The sequence below is a fragment of the Setaria viridis genome, chromosome 1 (assembly GCF_005286985.2).
Source record: "Setaria viridis chromosome 1, Setaria_viridis_v4.0, whole genome shotgun sequence".
In the NCBI taxonomy this organism is placed as follows: Eukaryota; Viridiplantae; Streptophyta; class Magnoliopsida; order Poales; family Poaceae; genus Setaria; species Setaria viridis.
The window spans coordinates 39,133,681-39,149,044 of record NC_048263.2 but is presented as its reverse complement, the minus strand read 5'-3'; the positions used below and the strand labels follow the sequence as shown (position 1 = coordinate 39,149,044).

Below are 15,364 nucleotides of genomic sequence, written 5' to 3'. Positions count from 1 at the left end.
TCGGAGTTGATTCTGACTAATTGTCGACGGTATGAGGCCCACCCTCGACTAGTTTTCTAGTCGAGACGAGTAGTTGAAGTAGTCATTAGCGAGCTGGCGTAGACATCTTGCTCTTGCAGAAGTAGTCGATCGCATCGTCGGAGATTTGTTGGCGTTCCCACACAAGCTGAAGCTATTTTGGTAGCTTTTTTGGTGTGCGCATAGCTGAATACACCATTGATTTCCAACGTTAGAGGGAACAACGATAGTTGTTTCTTTATTTTGATGCTAGGCGTGCTTTTTCATCTCCGATCAACAAAGCTTGTTTTCGCTTTGGACTCGACTAAGGAAATCGATTCCCTGTAGGATTCCGTCTTGACGTCGTCCAATTCTATTCCATCTCGATATTGATGCTTGGAGACGATCAACAGCAGGTGAATTGCTCCACTCCGCACTTCGTTTCGAATTCCAATTCGGCGAGAACAGATGCTAGCTCGGAATTAGCCTATCCAACGACTTCGTCTCGGACTCCAACATAATTGCACATCAAGTCATCGATTGGATGGGAAAACAGTGTTCTTATCTTGTAGAGTAGATTGATCTTGATGATGAGGTCCTTCAAACTCGCTCGATGATCTCGTCGATCACCCCTACCTGGCGCGCCAGGTGTCGGTGTTTTATACCTAGCAACCTACCGAGGGTATCCCGAGGTAATAGATTGGTTGGTGGGGGATCGCCAGACCTGGAAGTCAAAGGTAAAAGCGAGGACACAAGACACAGATTTATGCAGGTTCGGACCATCAGATTAGCGTAATACCCTACGTCCTGTTTGGGGTGTCGTATATTTTGCCTTGTGCTTAGGTATTGTTTGGTATTGAGAATTTGGTCCTCTGTTGTGGTTCTCTATCTGCCGATCTAGTTACTTCTGCCCTCCTTTATATACTTCAGGGGATGGGATTACTACTCGGTTATAAGGAGGAGTCTTCCTTCTTTGCGGGTAGAGGAAATCTGTCACCAACAGTAACCCCTCCTGTAACTATTCCAAAGTAAGATGTTTTCCCTCCATTTGGAAGATACTTCTCATTAACTATATAGTGAAAGATTGTACTACTTTCAGCGTGTCATGTTTAGGAGCATGGGTGTGAAATGCATTCCCCCCAGCCAGCCCAACATACTGTATACAACGTGTTTTTCACTGCCGCTGCTGGAGTCAAACAGATGACAATCCTGATTGTGACAATTCATGAACTACGATAAGAACACCAGAAAAAACTGGACAAGATTCAGAAGTTTCTGTTTTAGTCCTTCGTTGGCCCTTCATTCATGCACGATGGATGGATCTACACAAACCACAGTAACGCTACTACTAATGTAGTATAAATGTATACATCTGGCCGGATAACAGATCCTTTAACAAACTCGTACAGGCACCAGACAAGGGAACAACACGCGAAGCAAAAATACAGAAGATTTCAGACAGCAACCTAATTTCGAAACCTTTATCTCTAAAATTTACAATAATTACACTCTCAACGCCTTGAATCAGCCCCTACCGCAGTTGAGCGATCGGAAAGTGAAGAAGGAACGATGAACTGCAATAGCAAAATCAGAAAGGATGCATAAGTTCAGTGGCAGAGAAATGAAAATAAAAGTGGCCTGAGGAACTACACAAAATGCGTGCCAAGACGTTAATGTAATGTAGGCACCATAAACGTATTTACCTTTTGGTGATTTCTCTTGTGGAACTATCTCAGCGAGCTCAGACTTTGCAGGAGAAGCAGCTACAAGGCTTCGCAAAGAGCAAGCTGCTGAAAATACACCAGCCAGTCCAGTTGTGAGTGTCACAGTTTAAAGAGCACAGATTATGAAAGGAGCATGCAAAAGTTTTGTATGAATTTTAGGAACACTTTTATTTTTTTTAAAAAAGATAGGGATGCTAAATAAAATCGCACGAAAATTTTCAGAAGAAAAGAGCATTAAAATTACCTTGTGGAGATGCCGTGTAGCCATGGTCAGTATCATCAGAGGCAGCATCCGAGGAACCCATCCTGGGCTTGATCGAACCAGCGGACTGCCACCCTCCGCTCGCGCTGTCGTCGTCGGCCAGCGAGGGCACCGACGGCGACGTGCAGTCGATGACGGTGACCTCCCGGCCTCTGTTCTTCTTCCCGAAGCTCAGGAACCTCCTGAATCCCCTCACCGTATCTCTCGGCGATCGCGCCGCGCCGGAGACCCTGCTGCCGGCGCTGCCCGGCGTCTTCGGCGTGTTCTTCTCCGCGCGCTCCTCGCGCTTCTTCCGCAGGAGAACGGCGTCCGCTTCTAGCAGCCTCTCGATGGACTGGTCCCGGGAGCTGCATGATGGCCGCGCGCTCAGCCCCGACCTGACGGAGAAAGAAGACTCGTCGGAGCTCTCTCTCGCCGGCGCTTCCTCGGCATTCGTCGTCGCGATTTCTGCGGCAGTGGCGTCGGCGGGCGCCGGTGTCGCTTCGGCATTCTCTTCGTTTGTCCTCACGTCTGAATCTAGCGCAGCATCCGAACCAGCCAATTTCGAAGGCTCAGAAACCGTCATGGCTTGCTCCTCGGCGGCGTCCTTGTTGATGAAGACGTAGCTCGGCTCGGTCTCCGAGTCACTGGTGATCTCTCCGTTGGGATTGCCAGGCTTGTCAGGAGACGCGTCGACCTTCTCTTCGCAGCGTTTCTCGACGCCGGCGTTTTTGGTTTCAGGTTCGCCCTCCGGCACACCTTCGAACGCCTCGCCGCGATCTGACTCCGGCGAGGCGACCCCCGCGTTCTCTGCACAGGTGATGCCGCTACTGCCTTCCTTGACAACGAACGGCCACGGGGGAGAAGCCTTCGGGGTTTCGTCACGGGCAGCACACTCGCTCGAGCTGCTCTGCACGGGCGCAGCCGCATCGGCGTTCGGCAGCAGAACAACCTCTCTGCCGAGAGCCTCGAGGGCGCCTGAGCTAGCCCGTCGGGGCAGAGAGCGCGGCAACTTCGGCCCCGCCGGCTTCGTGGACCCGTGCCCTTTCCCGGAGTTCTTGCGACGCAGAGATGTCTTCAGTGTCGCCGTCGCTGCGGTTGTCACCGCACCGGCACCGCCGCCCGGGCGCACTTGGTTGTCCTTGCTGGCTTCCGCAGAGGCGTGTGTCTCTGGCGGTGGCGGTTCTTGCGACAGCGCCCGCCGCCTCCCGGCGTCGGTGCGGCTCCTGCTCGTGGTCATGGACGACGAGAAGCTCCTGGCCCGCGCGTGCTTCTTGCCGGTGATCCTCCTCGGAGCAAGAGCAGTGTCAGAGCTTCTTCTCTTGTCATCGTCGCTCCGCTCAGCTTTCCTCTGCAGAGATGATCAAAAAAGGACGCCATCAAACATGATCGGAGACCGGAGAAAAAAAAGACATTAAGAAAAGAAGCATTGGGAGCCAGAATGGTCTAGATGTTAATGATAACCATATACCGTCCAGATTCCGATCCAACGGTCAGGATACGTCCACGGTAAAGATCTGAATTTCAGCTATGAAGCATAGCATCTCTCGTTTTCTCAAAGGCAATGGAAACAGTCGCCCGACCTGATCAGCGTTAAAAACTTCAACGAGAAGGTCAAAACTAGCCGACCCATACGACAAGGACACAACGTGCTTAAATGATGAAGAATGACATCTCCTTCGGGTCTTCAACTTTCGGCAGCCGACACGGATGAGTCCGTGACGCGAATTGCTGACTCTTCCACATGGCAGCAAGCAAGTACAGGTACTCTCTTCTTTGAACGATCGAACCCGTTCCAAGGACAGGTACCACGGAGCACGGACAAGCTGACGCAGTTGAACACCACATCGAGCAGGGCATCCGTTTTCGTACGCACGTACGTGATCATCATTCATTCGCATCCCGTACGATGTGGTGTAATGATAGGTTGCTCTCGAAGCCAAACTCTGAACATGACGCTGCCTGATCCCAAGGGCAGAAGCAGAGGGAATGGATCAAGGGGATGGCGGAGGAGAACGGCTTCACAAGGGAATGAATGACCTGGGTGTGAATCTGAGAAGAGGCTTCAGGGTCTAAGCGTGACGTGCTTTATTGACGGGATGCTGCTGCTTGCCAGGTTCTGCTCCCAAACCATTTGTTTTCCCACCCACATTTATTCCTGGCCTCAGCCTATTGGAACGTTGGAATTTGGACATGAAACTCTTCTCAGGAATGTTGCGCTTGTGTTCAAGGATATATGGCACTTAGGCAGGCAGCATGCGTGATGGAAGAACAGAGAAAACGTATGACGGGAGTATCGTCTTCTGGCAGATCGCAGCAGAGCATGGCCAAGAAAAGGAAGCCCGAAACTGTGCTTTTCGCCGGTCGTTGAGAACGCACGGCAATGACGGGAATGTGTCACATCGATATGCCGCCCACCCTATGCCCATAGTTCGATCATCGCAAGGATCAACGGGAATCTTATGAAGACCAGCTCCATACAGCTAGGAATCCTCTAAAAACGAGATGGAACCGTTAAAAAACGACCCGTCCAGGAAAGGAAGCCAAAGAGAACGGCAACGTGTCGTGACAACAACCGCGAGCCAAGAAACGTGCGGTTTTGTTCGTGTGGCAGTACGTAACAGAATTACCTACCTCATCTCCGGCGGCGGTCGTCGCCGTCGGGTCACCGCCGCCGCCGCCGCCGGGCGCCCTCTCCGCTGCCGCGAAGGCGCGGCCGGTGAGCTCGAGCTGCGCCCAGAGCGCTTTGACCTCGGCCTCCTTGCGCTCCATGCGCGCGTGCCACCCTTCCCGCAGCCGCTCGTCCCTCCGCCGCACGTACGCCTCGTACATCCTCCCCCTCACGTCGCTGCAGCTGCTGCGACCTCCCGCCTCCGCCTCCCCTTCATCGTCCCCGCCGCCGCCCGTGTCGTCGTCGTGCTCGCGCGCCGCCGTGCCGTCCCGCTCGGCGAGCCGCTGCTTGTACCCCGCGAACTGCCGCTCCAGCTCGGCGGCCATCGCCCACAGGTCCACCTCCACCTCCTCGCCGCCGGAGCCGGAAGCGCGCGGCATGATCTGTCGGTCGTCGATCGCCGCGCGGGGGCCGGCCGGCCTGGTTGACGCGGCGCTCGCGGGTTTATCTGGTCGTCACGTCGGCCGGCTCCTGCGCACGCACGCAGGCACGCGCGCTTTGGAAGAAATGGGACGTGGCGGAGGCTCTCGGGGTTGGATTTCACGTCGGGCTTTTGACCTCGAGGTGCCCTGGTCGGAGGGCGGCCAGAGGGGAGGAGATACCGGGCCGGCCGGCCGGGGCGTGTCGTGGCGTCGTGGGGCGCACGCGCGGCGGCGACCCGGTGGGTTTGTTACGTGGGGGAAACCGACGGACGCGCGAGGAGGGATTATTTGGGGAAGCCTCTGCCTCGCGGTCGCAGGTTGGCTTCGCTTTGCCTCGGGCGGGGGTGTGGGGACGGTTGGGTGGGCCGGCACCGCGCGGACTTGGCGTGGGCCAGGACGACCGAACACACACACGGTTGTGGCGTGGGCGGTTAAATATGCTGGCCCAGTTGTTTGTCCCGGTGGCGAACATGCAGGACGCCTCCTGCCTGAAAATCATCAAGTGGCGTGCAGCTTAACGCAAACAGGAGGACTTGACTAGCATAGCATAGGCGCCTAGCACGCAGCTAACTCACACAGACATGCATGGAGTGCACAGCTTGCGTAGCCCAGGCCTACGAGTTTGGTTCGTGACATGTGTATTGTAGTATCCATTAACCGACGACATTACAAGCCGTGGACATACACCGATCGAGGGGTCACAGGTCACATCTCGCGTGGGGCACGTAACATGGCGCGCTGCCGCCTCCGCGAGAGCACGCAGCGGGGCACGGTAGCGTGCGCGGCGCAGGGTCCGGGCGCCATACCTTCTGCGGCTGCGGCCGGCGCGTCGTCGTCTCGCAGAGACCCAGACAAAGATCCGGTTCTTTTGCCCGTGGCGGTGCGCTCTGTCCGAGAGAATGTGAGAGCCAGCCGGCCGCCGGCCGGTACGAACAACCCGAATGCGCCAGAGCGCTGGTTGCGTCCGCTCCTGATGCCCATTTACACCCTCGCGATCGTGGCAGTGGCACCCGATGCAGGGCTACGAGCGCCACACTTGTACGTGCCGCATTTATGCAGTCCTGCCGGGGCGAGCGGCGTCTCACTGGCAAGCCTGCTGCCACTCTGTGTGTCTAAACGCCTCCGTGAAGAGTTTATTCCCGGGCTGTGTACCTGCGTCACGGGAATCTAGTGGTACGACAACTGGAAGCAGGGCCAGGGACACGGACTGCCAGCGCAGTTAAATGGAGCTAGCGATGACCGTTCTTCTTCGGAATTCCCATACTGGTTGCGTAATTGCGTTGCCGGGCGCCGTTTCTGTGCGGCCAAGCACATGATTTTCTCGTCGTGGATGCAAATAATGCAATGTCTTCCAGAGCATGAATGGATGATTGATGAGTAGGGGACATGTTCAGGATCTCAGGAGCCAGAAAAGCTGCAGTTTTACTGCTTTCACGAATGATCAGGGCGTGCTGCTGCTGAAAAACAAGCGCTGGAAGTCGCATATAGCAGGTGTGGTGCAAGAATAATGCTAGAACCAGGTGCGTTACATCAGAAGCTTTTGGATCATTATTTTTATATGGAGATTCCACGGTTTTCTGGCCGAGAGTAATGGAGTTACGGAGATTATGGTTTTACAATACTGGAATCAGAGTCGGTCTAGAAAGCCATTTCAAAAAGATTGCCTACATAAACCAAACCTATGATTTAAATTGCCACTAAAAATTAATATGACCTCACCACATCACATCTAGAGATATTGTTGTACGGCTCGATCGACCTGCAAGCACCGAACCATCATCTGAAAGCTATGTCAAGCCGCACTAAGCTCCATTGTAGCCCACACCATGTATCCAAGTAGTTTCCATCAGCCACATGAAAAAAAGCCTAGTTTGAGATTGAGTTCAATCGAGTGATGGGTAGTGATGGGCTTGACCCCGCTTGAGGGAGTGATACATGGGCGGTGGCGGCGATGCAACGAAGACGAGATGCACCCGGGTATGCATGGATGAGAAGCAGCCAAATAACCGGTGGCTACCTTCACGGGCAGGGCTTGTTAGGTGGTTGACTGGTTTCAACTTGTTCTCGTGTCCAGTTGACCACTGTAGATACTTTGATCGGATTTTGTTCTAATTGAATACACTTTTCTCCAGCTCTTTAATTAGACGGAATTATTTTCTACAATGTAAAATTTATTAACTACGTGCTGTCACAATAATTGATGCGATCCGCCAGTCTTTAGAATCTCCATTCACAATTTCATATATTAATTAAAAATTACAACCGTACTCCCTCCTCCGTTCCAAATTATATATCTATGAATAAAATATTAAAACGTTTTACAATTTGAAACGGAGGGAGTGATAGATAATATAGTTTTTTTTACGCGAGAGAATCGCTGAGGACGTGAGTCCTGCTGACTCTCTTGCTCGACTCTTCGGTATACTGAAGTCCAAAATGAGCCATGTCGTCCTGCAGGCCCAGCTGTGGGCACTAACCCCGGTCGATTTTCTCTTCTCGCCGTTCGTCCTCCCCTCCTCTCCTCCCCGCCACTCTTTTGCTCCCCACCTCGCTCCCATGGCGCTTCCGTGCCCAAAACCCTAGCTCTGAGTTCTCCCCCTCCCCCTCCCCACCTACCCGCCACCGCTTGCTCCCGGTTCCCCCACTGCGGGGGAGGGGCCCAGGTACATGGAGCACCACCACAAGCCCGGCCTGCGCGTGCGCCTCCGCATCACCGCCGCGCGGCGCCGCGCGTGGCTTTCCGCCGGCCTGCGCTCCACGTGCCACAAGCCGCCGCGTCGCGACCCCGCGGACTCCATCCACAAGGTCGCGCGCCGCGAGATCGGCGGCGGCCACCGACGACCGCCGAGGCCCGCGGCGCCCTCCTCCTCCGCGTTCTCATGCCCCGAGAAATTCCGCAACTTCCAGCTCCAGGTCTGTCATCCGGGCACCCCCTCGTAGCTGTTGGTTCCTTATATGCTCGTAGAGAATCTAGTGGCGTCCTGTAAGCTCATTTCTCCAGCTGATCCGGGAGGTGATTAGGATTGTTAATTCAGCAGTTCAGGGAATGTCCTGTTCGACTTGTTCCTTGTATGAAATGGCGATACTTGTGGAGGTGTTAGTATAATGGTTAGAAACTGAATAACTGATGGTTGGGTGAACTGAAGTTGCTTCTGACAAGGCGTGGGTGTGGTTAGATCTGGGACTCCCAGCTGTAATAGGAGTATCGATTCCTAACATCCTATCCCAGTACAGAGTGCAAGTAACTCCACACACGAATTCATTACATGACCTGCCACCACATTTTGTCATCAGTTTGCTAGACTGCATGTGCTGGAAATGAATATAGCTTAGAATTCTTAAATCTTTGTTTCTCCTTTTTCCCCTCAGTTATTAAACATTCAAATGCACCTAACTTTGTGTACAGTTATCCATGGGATTTATGAAAACTGTTGTTACTGAGGAATCTGGAAGACTAGTAAATGTCAGTTAAATTGCAACTTGTGGGCTTTCATCCTCGTGACTAGGTGGATAACAAGACTTTTATACTGTTCAACGAATTTGGAGTAACCAAACCACCGCTATAGCACATTTGAGAGCATGAGCTTACCAACATCAACATGTGAGCAAATAGTAACTTTGACATATTGCATTTCTGTTTTTGCCTATTATGCGGCCAACATACTGGAGTGTCACAGTCTTGTAAGATATTTATTTTGTCAACCCCACCCCACCCCACTCCAAATATGGTGTGGTTGATTGAGTTGCAGGGGCACGAAGAAGAAATTGAGCGTATTATGCTGACTTAGAAGTGTAGTTTTTCATTTTCCTGTCTCAAATTTGAATTAATATTGTTTGCAACTATGGATAGAAGGAACTGAAAAGAAACACAATTTTCAGTTTGATATCTTTTGAGATATGGTTGTTCTTATATTGGTCATCCAAAACAGCAAAACCTATAGTAAAGAAATTTTCAAGTGGGCAGTCACAAGATCAATGTTAAGTACTAATGACACTGTGAACGAAAAGACTTCAGTGTGTACTATCTGTTGTGTTGCTCTATAAGGTTTAGACTTTAGATATTACACTGTAATTTATGCCTTTTGATTGAAATTTTCTGTGCAGGAAGAATATGACACCTATGATGATGAAGTCCATTTTCTTGTCCAGTTGCCATTTTTGTGGACCAGAACCAAAATCATTGAAATTGTTGCAGCAAAGGATGTTATATTTGCACTTGCCCAATCAGGTTTATGTGCTGCATTTAATCGAAGTAAGTCTCATGCTTTGCAGTATTTGTTTATGATTTCTATCTGTTTATGTTCCTGATAAACCTTCTTATTGTTTGACAGCAACAAACAAGCGCATATGCTACTTGAATATAAGTCCCGATGAAGTTATTAGGAGCTTGTTTTATAATAAGAACAATGATTCCCTTATCACCGTTTCAGTTTATGAATCAGATCGTTTCAGTTCGTTGAAGTGCAGAACAACTCCAATAGAGTAAGATACCTCATTCATTTTTTCTTAACCTAGTCAATGCATTTTGAATTTTTATTGCTAAGCTGTTGATCTTCTTGGTGTCTGCAAAATCATGTGTGCTATTAGTGCTATGCTTTTATTCATGATCGATGTGCCTTTTTTTAAAAAAATATCGGTAGGGTTATCATGGCTTCTGATGCTGGTACTTTTGTTGGATGCTTGTTGCTTTTTTGTAAGACATGATCAATTTGGTACTCCCTCCGTCCCAAATTGTAGGCGTTTTAGCATTTCTAGGTTCATACCTTTTGCTACGCACCTAGATATATATTATGTCCAGATACATAGCAAAAGATATGAATCTAAAAATCCTAAAACGACCTGAATTTGGGATGGAGGGAGTAGCATTTTTCAAAGCAGCAGTTTATTTTTAATTCATTTAGACTTATATGTCTTCTGTGGTTGCAATTGCTTTTTAGGTACATCAGAAGAGGGCAATTGAATGATGGATTTCCTTTGTTTGAAACTGAATCATTAAAATATCCTGGCTTTGTTGAGTTTGATGATGTTAATGGCAAAGTATTGACCTTTTCAGCCCAGGATAGGTAAGTGACATTTTTGCTCAACAATATGACAGCAAGCATATGCATTGTTTAACACTTATTCTTTGCAGCACTTACAAAGTTTTTGATCTAAAGAACTACAACTTTCTGTATTCCATATGCGATAAGAACATCCAGGAGATAAAAATAAGGTTTGCTGTCACTGATCACTGCTAAATTCATATTTGATTTAGGTAGTTCATATCACATTCTTACCCATATTCTTTTCCATCAGTCCTGGAATCATGCTCGTGATATATCAGAAGACGAATTGTCATGTTCCACTGACGATATTGTCAATTGAGGACGGAAGTCCGCTGAAAACCTTCAGTCAGTTGCTGCATAGAAATAGAAAGGTTGATTTCATTGAACAGTTTAATGAAAAGCTACTCGTGAAGCAAGACAAGGAAAATCTCCAGATTATTGATGTAAGACACTATATTTTGCCCGCTACTTGTTTCATTGTGGGAACTGCAATTTGCATTTCATTTTTGAACTGACTTTAGTTCCTGAACAGGTTAGAAACTCCGATCTGATTGAAGTCAACAAAACTGAGTTCATGACCCCTTCAGCATTCATCTTTCTCTACGAAAATAATCTGTTCCTGACATTTTGCAATAGGACAGTTGCAGCCTGGAATTTCCGTGGAGAGCTAGTTACATCATTTGAGGATCATGAGTTATGGCATCCTAACTGCAATACAAATAATATATACATCACTGCTGACCAGGACCTGATTATCTCATATTGCAAAGTTTCAAAGCAGGTAGCAGATTGTGTTGACAGTGAGGCTGGAGGAGGTATAGCTAAATTGCAGTCAAACTTGTAATTTCCTGATCCTACTTCCTTTACTAATTGGAATAAACTTGCTGAATTTCCAGTTTCATCCATGGGATCAATTAACATGAGCAACATCTTTACGGGAAAGTGCGTTGCAAAGATCTCCCCCAGTGATCCTACTCTCACAATTGCTCCTCGAAATAGAGGCGACAAAAGCAGATCTACTATCCATAGCACTGTTTCAGAAGCTCTCGAGGACATCACCGCTCTCTTCTACGATGAGGACCGCAACGAAATATACACTGGAAACAGCAAAGGCCTGGTGCATGTCTGGTCAAATTAACCTTGACATCCATTCCCATCCCTGTACATACCTCTTGTACCTTGTTTTTCCTTAGAGAACAAAAAGATGTAATGCTCATCCTGTCTGATTATAGCGGGACTGTAATTTCCTAGACATGATATCATTGGTAGAATAATTTGAATGTAGAGTATGTTTTCGGGTAATGTATGTTGGCGAAAAGGTTCGTCACATATGGCGGTTTTGTTCATTCCTAAATCTGGTCCAAGTTTCTTAAGTATCGCTGGAAAAGTTCGGACTTCTGCTCTGATCAATGTATTAATCTTTTTCCTGTATACTGTATCAGGCTGCTGCATGATGGGCACTGCCGCACTGGGTAGTTGAAACGACCTGAATTCTCTGAGAATTCAAGCCTACGTACCTTCGTGATAGTCCAAAAAGACTATCATACGTGAATCTTTATCTCAGATAGTAGAAATCTATACCAACACATAAATAAAAAGTAGCAATAAAGGAATAATATCATAAATATCGAGTACATCACTTCAGCACATGCCTCCATCAGAACTGAATCATGGAAGGTAAAACATCTATGCAGCGAAAATATAAGCTATGCCGAACACCATTTCCAGAGGCAACTTGAGCGAGGGACCATCCCAGTCTTCCCATCCATCGTTGTCGAAGTCGTAGTCGGGCTCCCATCCTGAAAAGCCACCATCTACCCGATAAGCGGGTAGGCCATGTCAACTCCTAATAGCATCAGGCCAAGGAAACGGGGGAATAAGACTATATGCATGTATAAACCTATATATGGCTGAAGAGATTTATGCAGCAGCAACAATCAAGGATGCATCAAAGCAATACCATCTCCGAGGTTAACACCTCACATCAAGGAAGGGGGTGTTTTGGAGACAGGGGCTAAACTTTAGCCCTGTCACATCGGATGTTCGGATGCTAATTAGGAGGATTAAACATGAGCTAATTACAAAACTAATAGTAGAACCCCTAGGCTAAATCGCAAGACGAATCTATTAAGCCTAATTAATCCATCATTAGCGAATGGTTACTGTAGCACCCTGTTGTCAAATCATGGACTAATTAGGCTTAATAGATTCATCTCGCAATTTAGCCTAGGGGTTGTACAATTGGTTTTGTAATTAGCCTATGTTTAATACTCTGAATTAGTGTCCAAACATCCGATGTGACAGGGGCTAAAGTTTAGCCCTGTCTCCCAAATCCCCCCAAAGTCATCACAAATAACTAGATCCTTCACCTAAGAATCCAGCACCCAAACACACTAGGCGATGTGAGAGCTCCCTCCCATCACATCTCAACGGCAAACGCCAACCTATGTCAAAAGGAGGAGGTAGAAGAATAGTATAAGTCTAGTTAGAAGTAGCGGTAGTCAATAGTACTATCCATAACCAGTGGACATGGACTATAGCTATAGGTTTATACACTTTGCAGATGTTGTACATCTGTACCTGCACGGATGGAGCTGAACAGGGTCGGCCGTCTAAACCTTACCTAACGACTGGAGCAAGTGGATAGCACTCTCCTATTTCCTTTAGTCTGGAACCGTCCTCAACTGTAGGGCACGTTGTCACCAGTTGAAGACCTTGAAGTTGTGAAACTTACACACGCCGGGGTGCGGTTTGGTCAGAGCAGGTCAACACCTCGAACTTCTTACACTGATCCCCCAATCTTCCTACAGGCTGAGCACTATCCACCACTAGTCTCGGACCGAACCCTGCTCATAACAAGGCGAACAGTATGTACGTAAATAGATACTGTGACTGGTGGTAAACTGACTCGGTCCTTAGGGGCCGAGAGCGAGCACTCAACTCCACAAAGTATGTGCCGAAGCACCTGCAACGTACAAGTACGTCACCTGCTCCTTAGTGTCAAACAAGGTACCTGCCACAGGCATAGGTGGTGGAGAGAGTCCAGAATGCTCTCTCCTAGCAAGGCACTCCTTCCGCCAAAACACGTCAAGGGATCACACTCACCCAAAACACACGCGAGAGTGTACAAGGAATCCTATCACCAAATCCATGACATATACCCCTCCATAACTTTAAAGATGTATATGGATATAGATAAGGTGGACTAGCTAGGGGTCCGTAGCTAGTCCACAAGGAAGTAACAAGGGAAACGGGATAAACAATTATCAAGGCATGGTCAGAATCATAGGCTATGCAATCAATCATCATCCAAGCATCATAAATAAAGCGCTAGCAACTAAGCACGCATAGGATCATATCTTATCTGTTGTCGCTGAAGTCCTCCTCAGTGTAGCCGAGGTCATGAGAGTTCTCGAAGTAGTAACTCCAGTCTTGATAGATTGAGATACAACGTGAGTATAAATTAATTGTCATTACATCTAGGCAAAAACTTCAAGAAATCCAAATTAGAGGATTCAAATAATACCAAACTAGCTACAAACAACACGGGCATGATTTTACGAGTTTAATGCAACTGGTTTCATATTTTTCTGAGTTCAAATGAATTAGTTATGATTTTTTTAAAGATAAAAGGATTTATGTAATTATTTAATTAATTTTGAAAATTCATAAAAGGGATGACACGTGTCAGCACTAGATTGAGCAACATGGCACCATGGAAGGGTGCCCCGTGTCAGCTAACGTCATCATGACGTCAGTGTTGACCCGATCAATATTGACTAGTCAGCGGTCAACTAGGCCCCACCGGTCAGCCGGTGGGCCCCACTGGTTGTGGCCCCACGAGTGGGCCTGGCCCTTGACACATCAGCACCACGTGGCTCCACGTGGCAGCAACGTGGCTAGTCTAATCCTACGTGGCATTGCCACGTGACGCCCACATGGCGCACACATGGCCATCCAAGGTTTAGCCGGGATTCGGTGTGCCAGCTGGATCCTGTACGGCCAACGCATGGGGCCGCTTGCTGATTGGCTGGCGCGGCTGCAGGTGGCGGCGAGGCACACGCGGCGTCGTGGTGACCGCACCCATGACGTCGCGGCACTGCGTGACGATGCGGCGTGGCGTGGTGACGATGTGGTAGGGCAGCAGTGGGTTGCGGCGTGCGGCGGCTGGGCCAAAGCTCAGCCTTGGCCTTGCGCCCGTAGGCGTGCAATGCGTCAGGGCAGGTGGTGCAAGGGGTCTCATTGCTCGTGGCACGGCTGTAGCGGCGCGCGGGGCTCCAGCGTCCAGGGCCTGCAACGGCTGGTGGCGACAGCAAGCGACGGTAGTTCCTGTAAGGCGGCTTGACGGCCGGACAGAGAGGTGGGCAGCTAGCAGCCGTGCGGAGAAAAGTCACACCTTGCCCGCGAGCAGAACTTGAGTGGCGGCAGGAGCACAACAGGGTTGTGACCTACAGGAGACGAGCGCGACGCGAAGGCCGGCTCCAGAGATAGAAAAAGACGATAGCTTTGCCGTCAGACGGACTCGTCGTGCAGAGGGCAGGTAACGGGATGTGTGGTTGTGCTCACCGTGGGGGCTCGAGGATCATGGGGTGGTGACGCCGTGGTGAGGTGAGGCCGTGGCGGCTTGGTGCGGCGCAGGCAAGCCGGTGCTCATGGTTCAGAGGCCAGCGCGGTCATCATCGTACCCATCTTGGCGTCCATCTTGGCGGCGGCGGTACGGCATCATCTTCCAGCTCCCCTCCTCGCGGTCCCACTGAGAGCTAGGGTTCTTCGGCCAAGACAAATGACAGATATAAAATGGCAGCGTAAAGGGTAGGGGTATCTTTCCCCGAACTTTTACAACCGCGGCGGAGTCTCCGGGGTAACGGTCTGATGTTTTCGCTAATCAGCAGCAATTATGGCTTTATCCATGCAAGATAGGTTTTTTCCAAACCGGCAGAAGCTAAAAGGTCAGAATAACAAATTAAAAGATCCTTATACCTCTCAAACTAGTCAGGTAACGGCTCGGGGGTTGCGTATACTGTGCCTATTGGATAAAAAAATTCTTTTTCTTCAAAGATCAAGACGAAGATGGAACAAATGCAGATTGACCCTCAGCCTGATTCTTCAATTCAGTCTAAAGCTCGGGGGCTACTCCATATGGAGTGCGATTTTCATCGCACTTCCATGTAAAGGTTTGAAGACAGACTTCTCAGAAACGACGTCAGATGAGGCTAGAGTACCTTCCAGCCGCATGACAGCACTCAAGTACTCGAAGACTTGAC

The 15,364-nt window shown here is 49.3% G+C and overlaps 2 protein-coding genes across 3 annotated transcripts; one reads left to right on the top strand and one right to left on the bottom strand.

The window, feature by feature from the left end:
* Positions 1 to 1,314: 1,314 nt before the first annotated feature.
* Positions 1,315 to 5,323, bottom strand: LOC117841434 (uncharacterized). 2 transcript variants are annotated; one of them, XM_034721808.2, is made up of 4 exons: positions 4,597 to 5,323; positions 1,966 to 3,313; positions 1,701 to 1,784; positions 1,315 to 1,571 (listed from the first exon to the last, which is right to left on the bottom strand). In XM_034721808.2, the coding sequence occupies exons 1-4, from the start codon at positions 5,011 to 5,013 to the stop codon at positions 1,522 to 1,524; spliced, it is 1,899 nt and encodes a 632-aa protein (XP_034577699.1). In that variant the 5' UTR covers positions 5,014 to 5,323; the 3' UTR covers positions 1,315 to 1,521. The 2 variants fall into 2 exon arrangements, with proteins under 2 accessions (XP_034577699.1, XP_034577689.1); XM_034721798.2 differs by having other exon boundaries at positions 1,701 to 1,787; positions 4,597 to 5,321.
* Positions 5,324 to 7,507: 2,184 nt separating this feature from the next.
* Positions 7,508 to 11,402, top strand: LOC117840442 (uncharacterized). The gene is made up of 8 exons (XM_034720956.2): positions 7,508 to 7,968; positions 9,160 to 9,307; positions 9,387 to 9,537; positions 9,993 to 10,118; positions 10,187 to 10,267; positions 10,351 to 10,543; positions 10,633 to 10,915; positions 10,997 to 11,402. The coding sequence occupies exons 1-8, from the start codon at positions 7,723 to 7,725 to the stop codon at positions 11,236 to 11,238; spliced, it is 1,470 nt and encodes a 489-aa protein (XP_034576847.1). The 5' UTR covers positions 7,508 to 7,722; the 3' UTR covers positions 11,239 to 11,402.
* Positions 11,403 to 15,364: the final 3,962 nt, after the last annotated feature.

Coding starts and splice junctions, on each gene's coding strand:
- LOC117841434 (XM_034721798.2), bottom strand. CDS start 5,013: ATGCCGCGCGCTTCCGGCTCCGGCGGCGAGGAGGTGGAGGTGGACCTG. Junction 3,314..4,596: donor CGACCGCCGCCGGAGATGAG/GTAGGTAATTCT, acceptor TCATCTCTGCAG/AGGAAAGCTGAGCGGAGCGA. Junction 1,572..1,700: donor ACAAGAGAAATCACCAAAAG/GTAAATACGTTT, acceptor TTGCTATTGCAG/TTCATCGTTCCTTCTTCACT.
- LOC117840442 (XM_034720956.2), top strand. CDS start 7,723: ATGGAGCACCACCACAAGCCCGGCCTGCGCGTGCGCCTCCGCATCACC. Junction 9,538..9,992: donor TGCAGAACAACTCCAATAGA/GTAAGATACCTC, acceptor ATTGCTTTTTAG/GTACATCAGAAGAGGGCAAT. Junction 10,119..10,186: donor ACCTTTTCAGCCCAGGATAG/GTAAGTGACATT, acceptor TATTCTTTGCAG/CACTTACAAAGTTTTTGATC.